Genomic DNA, 22,656 nt, shown 5'->3' with positions numbered 1-22,656 from the left:
AGATCAGCAGGGAGGAAGATAAAGAGTGAAGATTGGGGCATGTTTTAAGGGTGTAAGTGTGGTTGGAAGTAGAAAGAGTTGGGAGATAGAGAGAGAAGGACACAAAGTGATAATCGGAGAGGTGAAGTGGGGTGACGGTGAGGTCCAGAGCAGAAGCTGGACGGCTGAAGACCAGGTCCAGAAGATTGCCTCCTTTGTGTGTCGGAGGGCTGTGGTTAAAGAGGAGGTCGAAAGATGAAAGAAGAAGAAGAAGACAGGAGGACTGAAGTGTAGGGAGATTAAAGTCACCAAGAAGAGTCAGAGGAGTTCCATCTGAAGGGAAAAAACTTAGAAGAACATCCAGCTCTTCTATGAAGTCTCCCAATGAGCCTGGTGGTCTGTAGATGACAATGATATGAAGTGTAATTGGAAAAATAACAGTAATAGCATGAAATTCAAAGGATGAAATGTTAAGGTAAGAAACATTCACAGTAGTGAATTGCCATTTTCTGGTCAAGAGCAGACCTGTACCACCACCCCTACCAGACCCTCTCGGTGTATGAGAGAAAGTGTAGGCAGAGGATAAGGCTGCTGGTGTTGCTGAATTCTCGGTGGTGATCCGACGGTGACACGTCTCAGTCAGTGCCAGGAAGTCAAGGCTGTGAGAAAGTGCAAAAGCTGAGATTAAGTCAGCTTTTTGGACGGCTGATTGACAGTTCCAGACCCCACCTACCACAACTGTTTGAGACTGTTGCAACAGTTGGGGGTAGATGAGGTTGCTGGCGTTGCTGTTCCTGTAATGTGACTTGTGATGTCTGCAGGGTCTGTGAGATATGAGCACAGGAATGATTGAGTAGAACATGCTGAGAAAAGTTTGGTAAATGAAACAATGTCAGAGACTGATAGTACTTACCCAAAGTTAGTTTAGTTTAGATTAGTAGTAAAAGTTAGACAGATTAAACAATCCAGACAGACATTAAAACCTAGTAATACGTCTGTAGCAGAGATTTAATTTTATACTAAGCTTAGCCCTGCCCCTCAATTCACACCTAGGCCTCTAACAATAGACACCTGAAAACACCAACCAATCAGCAAAACACAGATTAATGCAGCAACAGACTAGCTTTAGTTTCTTACAAATAATTAAATTCTAGCACAGTTAAGCAAGTTAATAGTCAAAGTTACAAAGATAGATTCTAAAACAAGTTATAGCAAAGAATATAATTCAACCAGAAGCCTACCTTACTCAGGAATACAAATGAACACAATGGAAGTTACAAGCCCTAATACCAGATGGGAAACCATCACTGCCCTCTAGGCTCTAAGAGAGGACCTAAAATATTCTAAAACTAATATTTTAAAAGTAAGTAGTTCTAACTTAATAGACTCATAATTTGACAATCAACATTTAACTAAATCCTTCATGCTTGCTTATTCAGCGTGAGATGTTGAATTAAAGAAGCCCCTTTGTCACGCTTTGCTGTTACTGGAAAGAATGTTGTGATTTGTGGTCCAAGCTACAGAAATTCTTGATAGACCAATTATAAATTACAGTGAAATTTACCAATCATATCTTACCTATAATATCTGTCTGCAGAACAGTGTGGTTGTGAAAGTTATGTGTTTCAAACTCAGTATTTATTGTACATTAATGTGTTGTAAAGCCACACCCGCTCTTCCTGTGGCACTATAATACATACTGAACCAGGGAACTCATTTCAGAGGAAACGAAACTCAGAGTTCCTCTCCCAGTGTGTGAGAACAGGAAAATGGCAGAAGCTTTTATTCCAGTAGATCAGTTTTCAATGGACCAGTTCAGCTGTCCAGTCTGTCTGGATCTCCTGAAGGATCCAGTAGCTACTCCCTGTGGACACAGTTTCTGTAAGGTGTGTATTAATGGCTGCTGGGATCAGGAAGATGGTGGTGGGATTTTCAGCTGCCCCCAGTGTAGGAAGACTTTCAGCCCAAGACCTGATCTGTGCAGAAACACCATGCTGGCTGAAGTGGTGGAGAAGCTAAAGAAGACTGAACTCCAAACTGCTTCTTTTGCTCAATGTCACACCAAACCTGGAGATGTGGAGTGTGATTTCTGCACCGAGAAAAAACACAAAGCCGTCAAGTCGTGTCTGATGTGTCTGGTCTCCTTCTGTGAAACTCATCTGAAGCCTCACTATGAAGTTCCAGGTCTAAAAAAACACACATTAGTGGAAGCCTGTGGAGACCTACAGGAGAAGATCTGCTCTCAGCATGATGAAGTGTTAAAGATCTACTGTCGTACTGACCAAAGCTTCATCTGTTATTTGTGTACAATGGAGGACCATGAAGGACACAAAACCGTCACAATTAAAACAGAAAGAAAAGAAAAACAGGTGAGAACTGGAGGTCTAAACTTTTCCATAATGATTCAAACTGGTTCTGTTTCTAATTCATATTTTCATTACTTGCTTTAATCAGTTATAGAACCTCAACTGTACTTTCATATGTTCTTGTAAACATAAATGGGTCATTCCTGAGATTTGGTGCCTTTTGGACTTAAATCATAATGTACAGCACTGGGGATCATGGGAAATCCTGCTATCTAACAGATAAAAACAGTATGTACTCAGTCATTTTATTTTGGGGGGTTAGAAAACTGTGTTCTACGGAGCCCCTTAGGGGTCACTAAGGAAAAAAATATATATGAAGACAAAATCCGTACCCTCGGTTTAGTAAACCGTACGCACGGATTTGTAAACTGTACTCTTAGTTTAAAGTCCGTCAGCGGTCACGCTAACTGCGCTACAAGTTTTACTGTGCGCCTAAAACCCGTTTTACGGTAATACAGTTGCGAAGCATTGAAGAGGATAAAGCATCTTTTTGCAGCTTAATATACTATATATTAGATATAATAAACACACACACATATATATATATATATATATATATATATATATGTGTGTGTGTGTGTGTGTGTGTGTTTGTTATATCTAATATATAGTATATTAAGCTGCAAAAAGATGCTTTGTCCTCTTCAATGCTTCGCAACTATATATATATATATATATATATATATATATTTATATATATATATATATATAGGCAACAAAAGCACATAACATGGTAAAATTATGCAAATGTATAATTTTAAAATTCCATTAAAACAAGTGGAATTGTTACAGACCAATTTGAAAGGTCTAAAATAAGCAAATCAAATTATTATCAAAGTACTCCACTTTTTTCTTTAAGAGCATTAACTCTTTTATTAATGGAATACATTTCATACATCTTTACTGTAGTAATCTGGGGTGATGGGATAGCAAACTTATTAAAAAGTCAAATCAATTACAAAAAATAAACAATAAATAAATCAATAAATAACACTAGTACTCATCTTGTGATTTTGAGACTATTTTACCCTAGGAATTTAGAATAATAGGATTGCAAACCAACGTAAAGTGAAATGCAAATCAAATTATTATCAAATCACCCCATCAGACTCTTAAAGAATACTTCTACTTCTACTTACTGACTTTATGAGTCTCAGACATTTATACTGTACATTTCACTTTACGTTGGTTTGCAATCCTATTATTCTAAATTCCTAAGGTAAAATAGTCTCAAATCACAAGATGAGTACTCGTGTTATTTATGATTGTGGGGTGGCATTTGATAAGATTTTGATTTGACTTTTTAATAAGTTTGCTATCCCATCACCCCAGCTGTAAAAAGATGCTTTATTCTCTTCAATGCTTCGCAACTGTATTACCGTAAAACGGGGTGTGGGCGCACAGTAAAACTTGTAGCGCAGACAATCCGTGCGTACGGTTTACTAAACTGAGGGTACGGATTACTAAACCGAGGGTACGGATTACTAATCCGTGCGTACGGTTTACTAAACTAAGGGGACGGTTTACTAATCCGTGCGTACGGTTTACTAAACTGAGGGTACGGTTTACTAAACCGAGGGTACGGTTTACTAATCCGTGCGTACGGTTTACTAAACTAAGGGGACGGTTTACTAATCCGTGCGTACGGTTTACTAAACCGAGGGTACGGATTTCGTCTTCACATATATTTTTTTCCTTAGTGACCCCTAAGGGGCTCCGTAGTGTTCAGTATTTGAAAGTGTTAAAATTATTTCAGTAAGATGTTTAGAAATTGTATTGTTTAAAATTTACTTAATAAATTCAATGATCAGTACTGGGGACACAAAAGGCATTGTGGAATTGTAGGAATGATCCAAATGTGTTTTTGTGAACAGGTCAGACCAGTTGGTGAACAATTCATCAGCCTTCTTATAACATTCCACAGCTTGGGCAACTTGGGCTCTGCATCTCCAGTTTATTCCTAACAGGCATCAAGAAATTCTTTTCAGTAGGGGGCGCTGTCAACTGAATGTAAAAGTGTGTTTAACATGGAGCCGAATTAAGGTTTAGATAGTGCAGAAACCAAAATTAGTATTGCAGAAATAGAACAGAGATGTACTTGGGTGATCAGGAAAGACAAACTGTATAAAACAGAGTGTAATCAGCACTGCACCATGAAAACATGAATGATCAAACAATCATAACATCAATAAACTTTAAAATCATTCAAAGACTATAAAGTATCAGGACAGTTACTGTAATCATTGAACTTATAACATGTTCTACATAGTTTATCAAGCTTCACACAGAACAGAGAACTGCTTTAGCCAATAATCTGTAGGGCTGTGTCTCAATCCACACACTGTTTAATGTACAGTGCTTAAAACAGTAACCTCACCACTGGTGTTTTTTTTTTGTTTTTTTACCTCTGGTGTACCCTGATGAAGTGAGAGAAATGTTTTACTTGGGAAAAAGTACATGGACTTTGTGATGCGCTTCTTATACTTTTAATAATTTTAAGCCAATTTTAGCCCATTATTTTTTATAGTCACTAGGCTTAAAATTAGATGATGTACAGTATCTCATAAAAGTAAGTACACCCCTCACATTTCTGCAAATATTTCATTATATCTTTTCATGGGACAACACTATAGAAATGAAACTTGGATATAACTTAGAGTAGTCAGTGTACAACCTGTATAGCAGTGTAGATTTACTGTCTTCTGAAAATAACTCAACACACAGCCATTAATGTCTAAATAGCTGCAACATAAGTGAGTACACCCCACAGTGAACATGCCCAGATTGTGCCCAAAGTGTCAATATTTTGTGTGACCACCATTATTATCTAGCACTGCCTTAACCCTCCTGGGCATGGAATTCACCAGAGCTGCACAGGTTGCTACTGGAATCCTCTTCCACTCCTCCATGATGACATCACGGAGCTGGTGGATGTTAGACACCTTGAACTCCTCCACCTTCCATTTGAGGATGCTCCACAGGTGCACAATTGGGTGTAGTCCATCACCTTTACCTTCAGCTTCCTCAGCAAGGCAGTTGTCATCTTGGAGGTGTGTTTGGGGTCATTATCGTGTTGGAAAACTGCCATGAGGCCCAGTTTCTGAAGGGAGGGGATCACGCTCTGTTTCAGAATGTCACAGTACATTCATGACTTCATGCTTCCCTCAACGAACCGCAGCTCCCCAGTGCCGGCAACACTCATGCAGCCCCAGACCATGATGCTACCACCACCATGCTTGGCTGTAGACAAGAGACAGTTGTCTTGGTACTCCTCACCAGGGTGCCGCCACACATACTGGACACCATCTGAGCCAAACAAGTTTATCTTGGTCTCGTCAGACCACAGGACATTCCAGTAATCTACTGTATGTTCTTGGACTGCTTGTCTTCAGCAAACTGTTTGCGGGCTTTTTTGTGCGTCAGCTTCCTTCTGGGATGACGACCATGCAGACCGAGTTGATGCAGTGTGCAGCGTATGGTCTGAGCACTGACAGGCTGACCTCCCACCTCTTCAACCTCTGCAGCAATGCTGGCAGCACTTATGTGTCTATTTTTTGAAGCCAACCTCTGGATATGACGCTGAACACGTGGACTCAACTTCTTTAGTCGACCCTGGCGAAGCCTGTTCCGAGTGGAACCTGTCCTGGAAAACCGCTGTATGACCTTGGCCACCGTGCTGTAGCTTAGTTTCAGGGTGTTGGCAATCTTCTTATAGCCTAGGCCATCTTTGTGGAGAGCAACAATTCTATTTCTCACATCCTCAGAGAGTTCTTTGCCATGAGGTGCCATGTTGAATATCCAGTGGTCAGTATGAGAGAATTGTACCCAAAACACCAAATCTAACAGCCCTGCTCCCCATTTACACCTGGGACCTTGACACATGACACCAGGGAGGAACAACAACACATTTGGGCACAATTTGGACATGTTCACTGTGGAATGTACTCACTTATGTTGCAGCTATTTAGACATTAATGGCTATGTGTTGAGTTATTTTCAGAAGACAGTAAATCTACACTGCTATACAAGCTGTACACTGACTACTCTAAGTTATATCCAAGTTTTATTTCTATAGTGTCGTCCCATGAAAAGATATAATAAAATATTTGCAGAAATGTGAGGGGTGTACTCACTTTTGTGAGATACTGTATGGGAGGGTGTACAGTTCATTATACCCATAATGCATAAAGACTTGAATGTATTTTCTCTGAGCACAGAATGAAGTAAAGGATGAGCAGAGGAAATCACAGCAGAGAATCCAGGAGAAGCAGAAGAAGCTGCAGGATCTCCAACACACCGTCAACATTATTAAGGTGAGGAGGAACCACGGCCAGTTTAAACTCTGACATTTATGGGGTCATGATTTTGGCACACATTCTTGGTTCCTCATTCCTTATTCCTGAGAAATTCCAAATTCCCCTTTTTACAGGATTTTGTATCTAAACTGATTATTATTATTATTTATTGTGATATGTTGAGCAAAGTTAGCATAAAACCACTAGTTATATTAGCCAACATTTATAAATTACATTTCTGAAGTAGCAAACAAAAAGAAAATGTCCAAATAATTATTATTACATAAACTGCTGCCACACTGCTGCAACAATTGTTCTCCTTTAGTTTTAAAAACTATTGTGTGTGTACAAATGTATGTTTGCTCAAATTCACAAAAAACAATAACAGTGTTAAAAAAGTTTGTGGACCCTGATAGATAAATTACATGTTTAGTTGAAAAGAAGAATAAATAAAACCCACCTTCTGCAGTTTGCTGTATATTTGAAATAATTTTAATTCATTTAAGCTTTATGTTTTATTTTATAATAAAAGTATGTTGTAAATTTTGAGTGTTTAAACCATGACGTTATTCTCTCTCCAGTGTAAAACCAGCATAAAAGAGTAAAAGCTGATGGATCTTCTAATGTTCCTCCATCTTGTGTGTTTATCTCCTAACAGGGTCGTGCTGATGCAGCAGTGCAGAACAATGAGAAGATCTTTACTGAGCTGATCAGCTTCATGGAGAAGAAGCGTTCGGAGATGACGAAGCTTATCCGAGATCACAAAGAGGCTGAACTGAGTCTAGCTCAACAACTTATTCAGCAACTGGAGCAGGAAATAACTGAACTTATGAGGAGAGAAGCTGAGCTGGAGGAGCTTTCTCAATCACATGATAACATCCACTTCCTCCAGGTAATGAAATCTATTAACAGACTGAAATGTAATACCTAGTATACCATAAATGGCTCAAATATGTGCTGAACATGGCATTAAACCCAAATATAAAAAAATTAATTTTCCAGGTAATGATGAACTAACCACTTATTAGTGGATAAAAATCTACAAACCTAATTGAACCAGCAAATAAAAACGTCAATGATTTACTAACTAAAATAAAATGATTTAGTTTGGTGTTTGTAATTGTGGGTTATTATTAATCTGGAGTGTAAAATACAGGGAGGTGTTCATGTAAATAATATGTGTTTAGTAAATAGTTTAGGGAATGTCTGTTGCACTGTTTCTCTCTGTAGAATTTTCCGTCTCTCTGTGTCTCTTCTGGATGTGAGGACTCATCCAGCATCACCATCAATGAACATCTCTCATTTGATGGAGTGAACAGATTTCTCTCAGATCTGAAGAAGCGAATCATGGAATTCTGTGAGGGAAAACACTACAAAAATGGAACAAATGGTGAGAAAAATGTAACTATTTATTATTTTTACAACACTCTCTTCAAACAAAAAGAACAAAATATATTGGTGGAGGGCAGATAAATAGGGTGAAGAGCTTCATACGAGTACTTTCCTCATACCTTTAACTGAAACGAAAAGGTAAAAAAATTCTACAACCCTAAATCAGAAAAGGTTGGGACATTATGGAAAATGCAAATAAAATAAAAATGCAGTGCTCCTTACATTTACTTTGACTTTTATTTGATGTCAGACAGGATGAACCTGAGATATTTTATGTTTTGTCTGCTCAACTTTATTTCATTTATTAATAAACATCCATTCCTGCATTTCAGGCCTGCAACACATTCCAAAAAAAGTCTGAGCGGGGGGCAATTTAGGGCTAGTAATGAGGTGAAAAAACTAAATAATGATGGGATTCCAAACAGGTGATGTCAACAGGTGATTGTAATCATGGTTTGGTTCAAAAGCTCTGGACCAAAGATGAAAAGGACCACCCAGACTATTATTACCAACAAATCCAAAAGCCAGGGTCTGCCATAGTATGGGGTAGTGCTGGGTGGTTCCTGAATCACCCAGGTTAATGATTTGAATCTTTGTACTGAATCTGGAATCACAAGTCAGAGGTCTCAATTAACCCGGACCCTATGAGTCCTCTGACTGGCTGCTGCTATACAAGGCAAGTGAGCAGACTTACTGGAAACACCACGGACTCAGATGATTTGGCTGAACCGGCTTCACTCCAGTCCGTGAATCTAAGTAATAAGTTAAATATACCAATAAACAAGCAGTTAAACACACTGGTGTTCATTATGTGGCTGATTTTATGCACATGCTATTATTATTATTATTATTATTATTATTATTATCATTATTATTATCATTATTATTATTATTATTATTATTATCAGTAGTGGTATAGATTAGTAATGCAGCATTTCTTGTAAGCAAAACAACAACAAAATATAGTTCAATTATTATTATTATTAAAATGCAAATGCTTAGGCTACTTTAGGACTGTACCACTTAAGGAGTATCATAGCCCTTCTCCCATGGTCATTTATTGACAGTTTGTTTTGATGCCACTGTGGCTGCCTGACATCTCCCTTAAACCCTTGACCCATTAATATACTCATCTGATTGGTAGGTGAGTCCACCTCCCTTTTCCCTCCTCCTTGTCCCTATCCCCCATGATCAAGAATCCACTTAGAAAAAAGTGTCAACTGGTCACTGATAAGAGAAGTGTGAGGTGCCAGAAGAATTAACCTCACCACTGTCAGGTTGCAACTGTTGGACCCTTGGGCAAGGCCCTTAACCCTCAGTTGCTTAGAGTATAAGTCGCTTTAGATAAATGCATCTGCTAAATGCTGAAAATGTAAATGTGATTGTAAATCAACCGCAATCAGTACAAGTGGCTCAACGAACTGGATCAGATTACATCAAATAAACGTCAAAGTAAATGTAAGAAATTTGGTGTTTTTATTATTTGCATTTTCCGTACTGTCCCAACTTTTTCTGATTTGGGGTTGTAGTACACACACTAGTACACAATTTATTTGAACTCTCTAAATTCTTAAATAAGGCAGATTGTAAGATGTCAGAGGAACTTGTGGAATAAAGATAAACCTGGAACCAGTAATGTAACATTCTTAAAATTCGACTGTTCCCTAGTTGCAGGTCTTCCAGCAGGTTAATGACCTGAATCACATCCATTAAAAATACCTAAGAATGGTGGAGAAGAAATCATTAGACCATTCTGAAGTGGCCTGCTTTAAATCCTATTGAGCATTTGTAAAAAGAGCTAAAATGTGCAGTGAAGGACAGCATCCTCAAACAGGCCGCTCCTTACAGCCCCGCCCCTTATAGCCCCGCCTTTGTCCCAAACTCTCCCAGTATGAAGCTGCTCTTACAGAAACTGGTTTTTCATCTTTATTTGGTCTCTGTGTGTCCACAGCTGTAGCAGAACCAAAGAGAAGAGAAGATCTTCTGCAATGTAGGTGTACACACACACACACATATACACATACATGTATATACACACACATACATACATATACACACACACATACATATATACACACACATATATACTGTATATATACACACACATATATATACACACATACATTCAAATATATACACACACATACATACATATATACAGTATATACACACACATATACATACATATATATATATATATATATATATATACACACACATACTGTATATATATATATATATATATATATATATATATATATATACACACACATATATACACACACACACATATACTGTATATACAGTATATATATATACACACACATACATACAAATATATACACACACACATACATATACTGTATATACACACACATACATATATATATATCTATACACACACACACACATATATATATATATATATAAACACACACACACACACGTTTGTGTCAGTGTATGTCACTTCTGTTGCTTCATCACAATGAGTAGATTTTTCTCTTGATGGTTCATCTAGAGAAGCTTTAGGAGGATCTAAACACAAAATATAAACACACTAAGCATCTTCCTCTAAACATCCTGTGATTAACACCAAACATCTTCACTCTCTTCATTCTTTTAGATTTCTGCGAGTTCAGTCTGGATCCCAATACAGCAAATCGTCTCCTCATTCTGTCTGAGAAGAACAAAGTGGTGACATTTAGTGATAGAGATCAGCAATACTCTGATCATTCGGAGAGATTTGATATTTACACTCAGGTGCTGTGTAAGGAGGAAGTGAGTGGATGCTGTTACTGGGAGGTGGAGTGGAGCGGTTATGTGGAAATATCAGTCTCGTATAAAGAGATCAGCAGGAAAGGGCCGGGTAATGAATGTGTGTTTGGGTACAACGATCAGTCCTGGAGTCTGTGCTGCTCTTCGTCGTCTTCTTCTACTTTTCGTTTCTATCACAACAACATTAAGACTGAACTTGAAGGTTCATCAGCCTCCAGAATAGGAGTGTATGTGGATCACAGTGCAGGAACTCTGTCCTTCTACAGCATCTCTGATACAATGAGGCTCCTCCACCGAGTCCAGACCACCTTCACTCAGCCCCTCTACGCTGGGTTTCAAGTTGGTTTTGGGTTCGGGTTTTGGGAGTATAATTCATCTGCAAGGTTCTTTGATCGAAAATGAAATATTAATAAAATGTTTAATCAGATTTAAAAATGGGGCGCCCTGGTGCAGTGGGATATTCAGCTGACGCACCAGCACCGAGTTTCGGAACTCCAGGGTTCGAGGCTCGGTGTTACCACCGGTCGGCTGGGCGCCATCTAGCAGGCATAATTGGCAGTGCCTGCAGCAGATACTAATTGGCCACTGTATCTGCAGGGTGGGGACCGGACTATATGTGGGTGGGTGGGTCTTCATACGCTGTGTAAGGACCCTGATCTGTCAGCAGCGGAAGACAAATTGGATGCGCTAAATTGGTAGGAAAAGTGGGGAGAAAAATGCATTAAAAAAATATGGACACATGGACGTCTTCCATTCATGTCCACAATTTTCTTTATTTAAATAATGTTTTTAGCCATCTCGCTAATTATTATATCACCACATAATCAATAATAGGTATAAGTAAAGATTGGCAATTGTTTTGAGTGCCCTCGTGTCTACAGCGATGCCAGCAAAGTAATCGAGTTTTCTCTTTCTTTGTAAGATACTTTGCAAAGGTACTGCTCAGCAGTTTAGAGACTGTCATTGTGCTTTATAAGGAAAGCATGGCAGTTACAGGGCAACGGGAAGAGTAGCATCTCCAAAACTGCAGCTCAGAATCAGAATCTTTATTTCGCCAAGTACCAAATCTACAAGGAATTTCTCTTAGTACAGGTGTCAACATATAAACATATAATTAAATAATAGAAAGGTATACTATATATAAACATAGAATGAAACAACACAGCAGCGACATAAAACAGAACAGCATAAGAAAGTAATATGAACTGTGTTTCCATATGCGAGTTTAACAAGTAAACCAAACAAACACAAGACACCAAAACACCGTGGCCGTCTCTTTGGGTGCCATACTCTTGTGGGTTGTTCCCAGTCTGCAGTGGTCAGCTGTAGGGCAAGCTGTAGCCTAGTGGTTAAGGCACTGGACTAGTAAACAGAAGGTTGCTGGTTCAAGCCCCACCACTGCCAGGTTGCTGCTGTTGGGCCTTGAGCAAGGCCTTTAACCCTCAATTGCTCAGACTGTATACTGTAACTGTAATGTAAGTCGCTTTGGATAAAAGCGTCTCCTAAATGCCGAAAATGTAAATGGTCAGTACCTATCAAAAGCGACACGTAGGGAGCGAAGGCTGGCCAGTGTGGTCCGATCCAACAGACGAGCTACTGTAGCTCAAACTGCTGAAGAAGTTCATGCTGGTTCTGATAGAATACACAGAGCAGCACAGTTGCAGGGCTGTTTTGACAGTAAAAGGGGGACCAACACAATATTAGGAAGGTGGTCATAATGTTATGCCTAGTCTGTGCATATAAGATTAATTCAAAGCTGCGGGCCTGGATGGGTTTGATTGTGAATTTTATAAGGCTTTCTCACTCAAATTAGCACCATTGATTCTTAGAATGTTCTAGGACTCTTCTAGAAATCGTAAACTCCCTAAATCAAGGCTAATGTGTGTCTCATATATATATAAAAAAAAAAAGATAAGGATACCGCAGACTAATCCTCTTACAGGCACATTTTCTAGTTAAATTATGATCAAAATATGTTTCACCATTTATTTGTCTTTTTTGTTCTGTTTTGTTTTTATTGTAACTTCATGTAGGGGTTCAGGTAATCAGATCATCGCAAATGTTTCTGATATATTTTTATTCTGATATTAATCTAATCTAATCCAATCAATAATCTCATATAATCACATGATTTTATCACCAGATTTCTTTTCTTTGTCTTTTGGAATGTTTTGTTCTTAAAAGAATTAAATGTAAAAGTTTAAATCTATTTTATAATAAACTTCATTTGAATTTTGATTTTCTGCACAATCATGTTTGTGATTAATCAGTTTTTAAAATATATTTTCTTTGATTTCCTTGGTGATTTATAACTTATAATCCTTTTACCTTTTTGAGTAAATTTTGTTCAGCTCATTAAAAATGAGAAGTGACGATTAGCAGCCAAAAACTTCATAAATTAGCTTCCTTTGGAGAGAATTGTGAAGAATTTTAAAGTAATTGTATTTTATTCTACTGTCCACAATCTCTATTGCACTAGTTTCACTGGCAGCCATTAAGTGTAATGCTACCACTATCGTGCTTCACAGTAATTTTTGTTTTTCTCTTTTTTGAGTTTTGATTCAGCTGATCACCACCTCTATGATGCAGATTTTATTGAGGAGCTTCTTTATTGCCCCGCAGCCTCTAATCACACTGCAGAGTAAAGCTCGCTTGACTGTGGACAGTGATGCCGGTGTTTCAGCAGATTCTAGTTCGATCATTGTTTTGTGGTTCTGATTGTCTGGAATAATTTCCTCTCTGCATGAGGTGACAGTTTAGGGGTTTTTACCTTGGCAAAGAGTTCCATCTACTATTTAATAGGTACAGTAAAGCTTCCTCTGTTTATAGATATGTACTATATGTTTGTATGGGCACAGAAAAGTCACCAGTTCTTGATCATCATTACTAAAACAGAATTAGGAAGCCATTCTACAAAGTAAAAATACATTATACACGTTTCTACATTACTAAATGAAGTTGCTGTCCGTATTTTTTTGACTCATTAGAGATTCAGTAACAATAAACTAATAAAGATAAAAGAACAGTTACAGAAATCCTGACTGTTATGATATGTAGTACATGTTTCTTATGAGTGAATGTAAACTTTTGACTGTATCGTTGGTCATCCACTGCTTATGATCAGATCCACTATACAGCCAAAAGTATTTAGACACCTGATTATTGGCTTGTTGGATGGCTCATTCAAAAACAAACCCTCTGTGTGACCTTTCAGCTAAAAGATCTAAAAGAAGCTATTCACAAGACTTTGAAGTGTGTCTGTGTGTAGGAATTTGTGCTCGTTTGGTCAAAAGATGACAGCGTTTGTATGGCTGGGTGCTGATGCTGATGTTACGGTTTATTCCAGAGCTTTTCTGTAAGGAGCAGACGTGCAGGACACTGGAGTTTCTTTATACTGAGCTTTTCTTCATGTCTTTATTGAGCTCGTTCATGCTGGAATGTTGCTGTAAAGTCAGACGCATGTCATTTCCTTTATATCATTGATTTATTACATGAGTAAGAAAGGGTGTCCCAATACTTTTGTTCATTCAGTGTTTCCAGTGCTGTGTGATCTAGACAAACTCCAAAACCAACCATGAACTCAGAAAACCAGGTTCTGTGTTCCAGTCAGTAATACAGCCACACCCTCGTCTTCCTTCTCCTCCTGATACACTTCCTCTTCCCATTCCACCTCCTCCTCCACCTTGATCTGATTTTCTCCAGCACAGCGCTGCTCAGCTGCAATTGAGTTGAGTCCTCAACACACCCTCCACATCCACAGATCTCCAGATCTCAACATCTCTCCAGATCCACAGATCTCCAGATCTCCAAGGGTTGAGTGAAGCGGATTTAGAGTGAAAGGTAAAATATTTATTCATATATAAGCAGTTTGGATAAAGGTGAGCTGATAAAAATATCAGAAGGTTGTTACTGTTTATAGTTCATAAATACAGCGGTGTGAAAAAGTTTGTGCACCCCTGCTTACATTGTTTATTAATTTGTCTTAGTGAGTGTGTGTGAACTCGTCCTCTACAGGGAACAAAATTATTCCACTCTTATAGGCAATGACTGATTATTTACTGAATTTAACATATCAGTGGTAAAACTAAGCATTAAATAATAAATGTTACATTCAGTAAATGTTCTATTTAAATGTGAAGGAGTTTGTTCCTGTTAGAACATGGAATTTGACCAGGGGTGCACAAACTTTTGCACAGGAACAGATGATAGTGCCCCAGATAGAATGTTCTCACAACCCAGGCTAACGTTAAAACAACGTTCAGAGGAATTTATTGACACGATAATGTTTTGCTTTACAGTATTGCTTACACGGCATTCTGACATGATGAAGAACGTCTGTGTTCGTGTTCCTACCATTGGAGGAACGTATAGAATGTATAGAATGTAAGAAGTTCCTGTAAATGTTCCTGTGAATGAGTGTTTTCCATACAGAGACAGGACTGAGTGTTTACTTCATTATCGTTTCTGATTAGAAGATCTAACACAGCTCTTTATTTTCATCTCTCTCGGTTCTCCGCTTAGTTGGAATTTTTAAATCTCATACTGAGTGAGTTTCTGTTCTGCATTCCAGAGCTTCTCTGTTCCAACATGTCCCTGTACAGCTTCGGCTTGGAGCCTCTGTCCTGTCAGGCCTGGAACAAAGATCGAACCCGTAAGTCTGAATCCCTAAATTCAGTTCCTCAAACTGAGTTTCATTCCTCCGAATTTACACTCGTAGTCAAAAGTGACTTCTCTGAGCCCATATACACTATTGGGCTATTAACTAAAATTATTTAGACACCTCTTCATGCTTTTGTAACCTCAACAGTTCTTAACAGGTGTAACAGTCAGTTATATAGGAACAGATATGCTTCCAACTTTGCAGCAACAGTTTAGGGAAGGCCCCTGTGAACCAAGCCAGCTCTATAAAGACATGAGGAAAAGTGTGTCCTGCACAGAACCCTGACTTCTGCCCCACACAACAGCTCTGGAATCAATTGGTACATCAATAGAGGCATCAGTGCCCATCCATATAAATGCTGTCATCTCTTGGCTGAGCAGGAACAAATTCCCATTCACAGACATTCCTCAAAGTCCTGTGAGAAGCTTTCTAAAAAGAGTAGCTGTTCTAGATAAAAAGATCACACAGAGGTCGCGCAGGTGTCCGAATACTTTTGACCATATCGGGTAAATGCCCATTTAAATGGGTTAGTTTGCATGTGGTTATTAGACTGAGCCATAAGCAATACGTGAAAAAGCACTGACCTCAGAAATCCAGGAGATCATCAGTACAAACAGTTGTCTGTAAGCAGAAAGTACATGGAACAGTGGTCTCTGGGTGTCAGCGTGTAAAAACAAAGCTCCTGCTTTTAGCTCTGATGTTTGTCGTTGATCACACAGACAAAGGAAAAGCAGGAACATGAGCTTCTATCTCCAGAAATGTATTTATACTAGTCCATTGATTCATTTTTATGCAAAGTTTCATGAACCTTCAGCGTTTTGGTTTCATCAGATCTCCTAAATGCAGCTTCCCCGAGGCTGTAGGTGCTTAAGTGGATGAAACCTGAGAGCTTCATCCTCATCATCCTTGTTCACATCATCCTCCCTCTCATGCCGGTTTGTGCTTCTCAGAGATCGCCATCAGCCCCAACAGTAACGTGGTGCACATTTACCAGAAGGAGGAGAAGAACTGGACCAAAATCCACGAGCTGAAGGAGCACAGTGGGCGCATCACAGGTGAAGAAACAGGGAGTTGCTGCTGTGTTAGTCATGAACTCGTGATTACACACGACTGAACACTAAAACCCACATAATGTTGTAATACACACACACACACACATACACACACACACACATACACACACACACATACACACACACACACACACACACACACACACACACGTTTCAGCATGTTCATATTTCAGGAATCGACTGGGCCCCGGAGTCCAACCGGATTGTGACATGTGCCTCAGACCGTAACGCCTATGTCTGGACTCTGAAGGACGGTGCTTGGAAACCCACGCTGGTCCTCGTTCGTATCAACAGAGCCGCTACCTGTGTGAAGTGGTCACCTCTGGAGAACAAGTTTGCTCTGGGAAGTGGAGCTAAGCTCGTCTCGGTGTGTTACTTTGAGAAAGAGAACGACTGGTGAGAGTTTAATACACGCTGAACGTTTACACTGAACTGTGGTTTAGTTCATGTATACAGAATAGGCCTGTTAGCGCCCCCTTCTGTGGGAAATTCTGTCTTGTCTTAGGGCTGAGATGTGCCTTAGTGTGTCTCTCTTAGCAATTACTTAGTTTCAGTTTTGATGATCTGTGTTTTTATTTCCTCCCAAAGGAAATTTAGACATGTCCACTTGTTTTTCAGCTCTCCAGGTTGTAGTAGCGAGTCTGTAGGGTCTCAGTAGATCTGAGAGTCGTCAGGGTAGCTATGATGGATAGTTTTGTTATCTTTAAGATTTGGAGTAACAAAAACATAAACCCTTCATGATTCAGAGGTTCTCAGACAGCACATCTTAAGTACAGAACTATTGCAGAACTACTTCAGTAGTCAAGAAGTAGCAGCAATTTGGGGGAATCTTCTTCCACTTTACAGATTACAGCAAAATAGAAAAACTAATAAAGATGAATGTTAAGAATCTTAGAATCTTATAATAAAATTTGGACCCCCTGGTTGAAGTAAAAAATTAGTTGTGTAATAATATTTGGATCATGGAACTGAACAGAACCTCGGTTCCTCCTCAGGTGGCTCAGTAAGCACATAAAGAAAGGAATCTGCTCCACCGTCCTCAGTCTGGACTGGCATCCCAACAACGTCCTGCTGGCTGCTGGATCAGCTGACCTTCACTGCAGGTACTCACAGAGACAGACGGACACGTGGATGTTTTTTTATTATTTTGTTCATTCTTTAATTCGTACAGATATTTATTCACCTAAACTATGAACTGGTGTCTACACATGTATGATTGGCCATGTTCATTCAGTAGGAGGGTCGAAGAGATACAGCATTGCTGTAATTGCGGCCTCTGCTGGCTGGTGGAGTTGATGAATAATGGAGAGCAGTGCGTGGCTCTCAGTACGCGATACTGATCCTTGTGTGGCATGGTTGGTAGTATGCCACACTACTAAGAGCAGAACAATATAAGTTGATCCTTGCCCCTGATCACATCACATCAATAACAGTGAGTGTGTTTTCTTTGTGTGTTTTCTCTGAATGCTGCAGGGTTTTCTCGACGTATATTAAGGAGATCGAGGATAAGCCGGGTCCGACGCCGTGGGGATCCAAGATGCCGTTCGGTGAAATGTTGCTGGAAAATAAGGAGTGCGGTGGCTGGGTGCACAGCATGGCCTTTTCTCCGTCTGGTGACACGTTAGCCTGGGTCAGCCATAACAGCTCCATCAGCATCACCGACGCCACCTGCAACAAAGAGTAAATGCCAGCGTGTGCCCGTCACCCAGTTCTATATTCACATGAACATCTACAGAGAGTGAAATATTAGCCGATTGATTATTGTTCTTTATATTTTAGAATCTATTGTAAAATAAACACACATTTATTTAAACAATAAAGTAAATAAAGTTCTTACCGGACCGTTGGTGGTCCGCAGTAGGTGAAGTAGATCAGAACACTTTTGATATTACTACACTCTTTGCCAGCTGATTGGTGGTGATTTGACGGTGTAATGTTGGTGTTTCAGGGTTACACAGTTGAGTACAGATTATCTGCCGCTGCTGAGTTTGCTGTACATCAGCGAGACCGAGATCGTAGCCGCGGTGAGACATGTTCGCTTTAATCAGATTTATAATCTGTCCTTTCATCAGAAACTAAACCAGATACTTATACATTTGAACTGGTGACAGACACAAACACAGACAGGCACAGACACAGACACCCTTACCCAGACAGCCAAACGCAACCAATCACAACCAGACACAGGCAGGCAGTCACAGCCAGACAGACACACAGACACAGACAGATACAGACAGACACAGAGACAGACAGCTAGATGCAGAGAGACAGACACAGTTGCAGCCAGACAAGCCAGACAGACACAGAAAAACACAGGCAGACAATCACAGACCAACACACACACACACACACACACACACAAACAGACTCACACACATACAGATACTCACAGACATACAGACACAGTCACAGTCACAGACAAACACACACACACAGACACATACAGATACACCCAGACATACAGACACAGACAGTCACAGTCAGACAGACAGACCGGGATTGACAATAATATAAAGGCTTGATTTTTACACTCGCCTCCGATTGCTCGTACTGATTTTGATTTTGTTAACCTCAGGGCCACGACTGCTGTCCCTACATGTTCCTCTACAAGGGTCCTGGCCAGCTGGAGTTTGTGAAGAAGCTGGGCATGACCAAGCAGTCCTCCAAGAACAGCATGTCGGCCATGCAGCACTTCCGCAACCTGGACAAGAAAGCCACGACCGACGAGGACGACAACGAACTGAACACCCTGCACCAGAACAGCATCACGTAAACACCGCACCCTCAACACCTCACACTTCATTATCAGCACTGAACACAGTAAACAGTCGTGATTGGTGGGAGAGGCACTCTGTTCAGAGCTTCTGTGTGTTTCCTGACCTGCAGGCAGCTGTGTGTGGTGGAGGGTGAGAAGTGTAAAGTGGAGAAGTTCAGTAGTGTCGGACTGGATGGTTCCATGGTGCTCTGGGAACTGAAGGTATCAGCACATCACCAGCATTCTTCATTATTTTATAAAGGAAACATCATACACAGTGAGACCGCCTATAATCCACACCAACACTATAACCACTGGAGCTGCTTGTTTGTTTACATTCACCTTCTGCTGCTTTATCAGATATTATATTATATTATATTATATTATATTATATTATATTATATTATATTATATTATATTAATTATATTATATTATATTTTTCATTTCTGTTTTTTTTCACAGCCATGAAACTTCAAGCTTCATGACAGACATGATGTGCCAATACCTGCTCCCACCAAAATATTTAATTAATTATTACACATCACATCCGATAATTACAGATCAGATCATTACACAGATAATTACACACCACATCAGATAATTACACATAATGGCACTCGGATGGCGCAGAGCTCTAAACGCTGGGTTCTGGGTTCAAATCTCAGCTGTGTCACCAACCTGGGCATCCAACATGCAAAACTGGCAGTGTAACAGTACTTGGTTTTTGGTTCTGGCGGAAATGACTAAATTAAGAGATGTAGGAGAAAAATCTACTCAAAAAGTTTCAGTAATTCTTTTTTGTCATGAATGTATCTGATTATTACTTCTTTCTTGTTCTGTTGTAATTTTTAAAAAACAGATTTTACCCTGGATAGAATTTGGTGCTCTTGTTGTGAATTGGCAGTGCATACTGTACTTCAACATCTTTTTAACATCTATAGTATTTTTTTATAAAACTTTTTTTTATTTTTAACTGTCACAAAGACCACCGGCGGTAAAGTGTGATTATCACAGTATTAGGGATAATAATTTTTTATGGTTTTTTTTCCAGAGGAATATATTGTTGTTGTTATTAAATAATTGTAGTTTCTATAATTAACCAGATAAATACTTAAATATTATAATATTAAACTTACCACGAGTCGGAATTTGAGTCTGTAAAGCTGGTAATAAGTTTTCTTGTGCTGTCTTTATAATTATTGGCTTAACAATTTGTACTAAATTTCCTAAAAAATAAAAAGGTTAAAGTGTGATTTATTCTTTCTGCTCTGGTTTCATTCAGTTCTTATTCTGCTCTGTACTGAAGTAAGTAAAATAGTTCCTACATTTAGGTCTTCATAGATCACCACACTTTCCTGAACCTGAAAGATTTAGCTCTCTCTCTCTCTCTCTCTCTCTCTCGCTCATTAAATCCACACCCACTCTCTCTGTGTCACTATAACACACTGGAACAGGAAGCTCATTTTAGAGAAAAACGGAACTCAGAGTTCCTCTCTCTCAGTGTGTGAGAACAGGAAAATGGCAGAAGTAGATCAGCTTTCAGTGGACCAGTTCAGCTCAGAACCAAAGAGCAGAGAAGATCTTCTGCAATGTAGGTGTAAACACACACACACAAACACACACACACAATCTCTGAACATCAATCCTGTGATTAACACCAAACATCTTCACTTTCTTCATTCTTTTAGATTTCTGTGATCTCAGTCTGGATCCCGATACAGCACATCGTCACCTCGTCCTGTCTGAGGAGAACAAAATGGTGACATTTATTGATACCGATCAGGGATACTCTGAACATCCTGAGAGATTCGGCTCCAGGTTTCAGGTGCTGTGTAAGGAGGAAGTGAGTGGACGCTGTTACTGGGAGGTGGAGTGGAGCGGTGGTGTGGAAATTTCAGTCTCATATAAAGAGATCAGAAGAAAAGGAGAAGGTTATGCATGTGTGTTTGGACGCAACAGTCAGTCCTGGAGTCTGGAGTGTTCTTCTTCTTCTCTTTGTTTCTATCACAACAACATTAAGACTGAACTTGAAGGTCCATCAGCCTCCAGAATAGGAGTGTATGTGGATCACAGTGCAGGAACTCTGTCCTTCTACAGCATCTCTGATACAATGAGGCTCCTCAATAGAGTCCAGACCACCTTCACTCAGCCCCTCTATGCCGGGATTCGGTTTGGGGTTTATTCTGGATCATATGTGAGGTTCTGTGATCCACAATAAAATATTAGTAAGATGTTTAATCAGATTTAAAAAAAGATCACCACTAAGCGGTCTAATGGCGCAGCAGTAGAATACTCTGGCCCACCAGTGCTGAGTTCTTGGGCTCTTGAGTTTAAATGTCAGCTTACACAGACACTCGATTGGCTGTGTATCTTTAGGGGGCATTACTGCTGCAGTTACGACTTCTGGATATGGATCTCTGTATGAACCCACCTGGTGCAGATGAAAAGAAGCGATCGGTACTGCACATTTGTCGGTGGGGGAATGAGTTCGTCACAACCCTCCACAGTCAGGAGTGGAGGTCTGGGTAATTGGATCTACTAAATCACTTAATCACTTCTACCAGATTTCTTTCCTCCGTCTGTTTGGATGGTTTGTTCTTAAATGAAATAAATGTTGTAAATATTTCAATAAATGTTGAATAAAAAAGAGTTTTCTGTTTAGCAACACCATAGCAGTGATCAAGGATATTGTAGCAGCCATATGAAATGCCATTTTAATAGCAAACACACAGCAAAACCTTTCTAATCGTCCAGCAACGTATTCTTATTATACGAAGGAATTTCTTAGACTGGAATGACATTCTCCAGGTTATTTGGGAAATGCTTTTTGCTAATGATGTTATAAAAGCTGTGAATATTAAGTGTATATTGAAATATTTTAACACACATCAACATATTTTAGCACATTAGAGGTAACATGAGCTGTTAGCAATGACAGCGTCTCCATGTTATTATAGCTGCTTTTATGTACATTAACTGATGAGTGTGTGGTCACTGAGCTGATGAATGTGAAATTTCATGCATTTTTCTGAAAAATACTAGAAATATTTCTCTTTAATAAGTTATATTTTGCTTCATTTAAATGTCCTACACATAAAACAGCCGATTATCAGGAACATGACACACTTTGAAATCAATAATCAATAAATAAAGATCACATTTTTGTTGCACCTTATATGACTGTGCTATGTGCCTTTTACTGCCTTAGTTTATTTCTATTTTTTATTCTTTTGTATATAAAAAGTTTATAGTTTTCATATTAAAAAGTCTTTATACTAAGTTTCTATTCTGTTAGTTGAATTTTGTTTTATGTATAATATATACTTATAATTGACGTTTGAAGGACGAACAAAGTAAGAA

General features: G+C 39.2%; 2 protein-coding genes across 6 annotated transcripts; both read left to right on the top strand.

Annotated features, from left to right (window-relative positions):
- The first annotated feature begins 1,736 nt into the window (after positions 1–1,736).
- Positions 1,737–22,471, top strand: LOC134336094 (E3 ubiquitin/ISG15 ligase TRIM25-like). Of its 5 annotated transcripts, none has more exons than XM_063018777.1 (7): positions 1,737–2,348; positions 6,563–6,658; positions 7,299–7,532; positions 7,871–8,041; positions 13,494–13,518; positions 20,825–20,887; positions 20,985–22,471. In XM_063018777.1, the coding sequence occupies exons 1-7, from the start codon at positions 1,749–1,751 to the stop codon at positions 21,512–21,514; spliced, it is 1,719 nt and encodes a 572-aa protein (XP_062874847.1). In that variant the 5' UTR covers positions 1,737–1,748; the 3' UTR covers positions 21,515–22,471. The 5 variants fall into 5 exon arrangements, with proteins under 5 accessions (XP_062874847.1, XP_062874845.1, XP_062874843.1 ...); XM_063018775.1 differs by lacking the exon at positions 13,494–13,518 and adding an exon at positions 10,677–10,707 and having other exon boundaries at positions 1,749–2,348; positions 7,871–8,001; positions 20,833–20,887; XM_063018773.1 differs by lacking the exons at positions 13,494–13,518; positions 20,825–20,887; positions 20,985–22,471 and adding exons at positions 9,368–9,388; positions 9,984–10,022; positions 10,656–11,237 and having other exon boundaries at positions 1,749–2,348; positions 7,871–8,030.
- Positions 14,563–20,540, top strand: zgc:86896 (uncharacterized protein LOC415190 homolog). The gene is made up of 10 exons (XM_063018779.1): positions 14,563–14,647; positions 15,378–15,458; positions 16,418–16,522; positions 16,714–16,936; positions 17,536–17,643; positions 18,014–18,220; positions 18,489–18,564; positions 19,116–19,309; positions 19,427–19,517; positions 19,759–20,540. Exons 2-10 carry the CDS (start codon positions 15,395–15,397, stop codon positions 19,762–19,764), a joined length of 1,074 nt encoding a protein of 357 aa, XP_062874849.1. The 5' UTR covers positions 14,563–14,647; positions 15,378–15,394; the 3' UTR covers positions 19,765–20,540.
- Positions 22,472–22,656: the final 185 nt, after the last annotated feature.

The sequence above is a fragment of the Trichomycterus rosablanca genome, chromosome 22, assembly GCF_030014385.1.
Source record: "Trichomycterus rosablanca isolate fTriRos1 chromosome 22, fTriRos1.hap1, whole genome shotgun sequence".
Classification (NCBI taxonomy): domain Eukaryota; kingdom Metazoa; phylum Chordata; class Actinopteri; order Siluriformes; family Trichomycteridae; genus Trichomycterus; species Trichomycterus rosablanca.
The sequence above is the reverse complement of the archived record's forward strand: the minus strand, read 5'-3'. Positions and strand labels throughout refer to the sequence as shown.

Excerpts from the sequence above, each read along its gene's own strand:
- zgc:86896 (XM_063018779.1), top strand. The coding sequence starts at position 15,395 with ATGTCCCTGTACAGCTTCGGCTTGGAGCCTCTGTCCTGTCAGGCCTGG. Across the intron at positions 15,459-16,417 it reads CTGGAACAAAGATCGAACCC|AGATCGCCATCAGCCCCAAC; the intron begins GTAAGTCTGAAT and ends TGTGCTTCTCAG. Across the intron at positions 17,644-18,013 it reads TCAGCTGACCTTCACTGCAG|GGTTTTCTCGACGTATATTA; the intron begins GTACTCACAGAG and ends TGAATGCTGCAG.
- LOC134336094 (XM_063018777.1), top strand. The coding sequence starts at position 1,749 with ATGGCAGAAGCTTTTATTCCAGTAGATCAGTTTTCAATGGACCAGTTC. Across the intron at positions 2,349-6,562 it reads CAGAAAGAAAAGAAAAACAG|AATGAAGTAAAGGATGAGCA; the intron begins GTGAGAACTGGA and ends CTCTGAGCACAG. Across the intron at positions 7,533-7,870 it reads ATAACATCCACTTCCTCCAG|AATTTTCCGTCTCTCTGTGT; the intron begins GTAATGAAATCT and ends TTCTCTCTGTAG.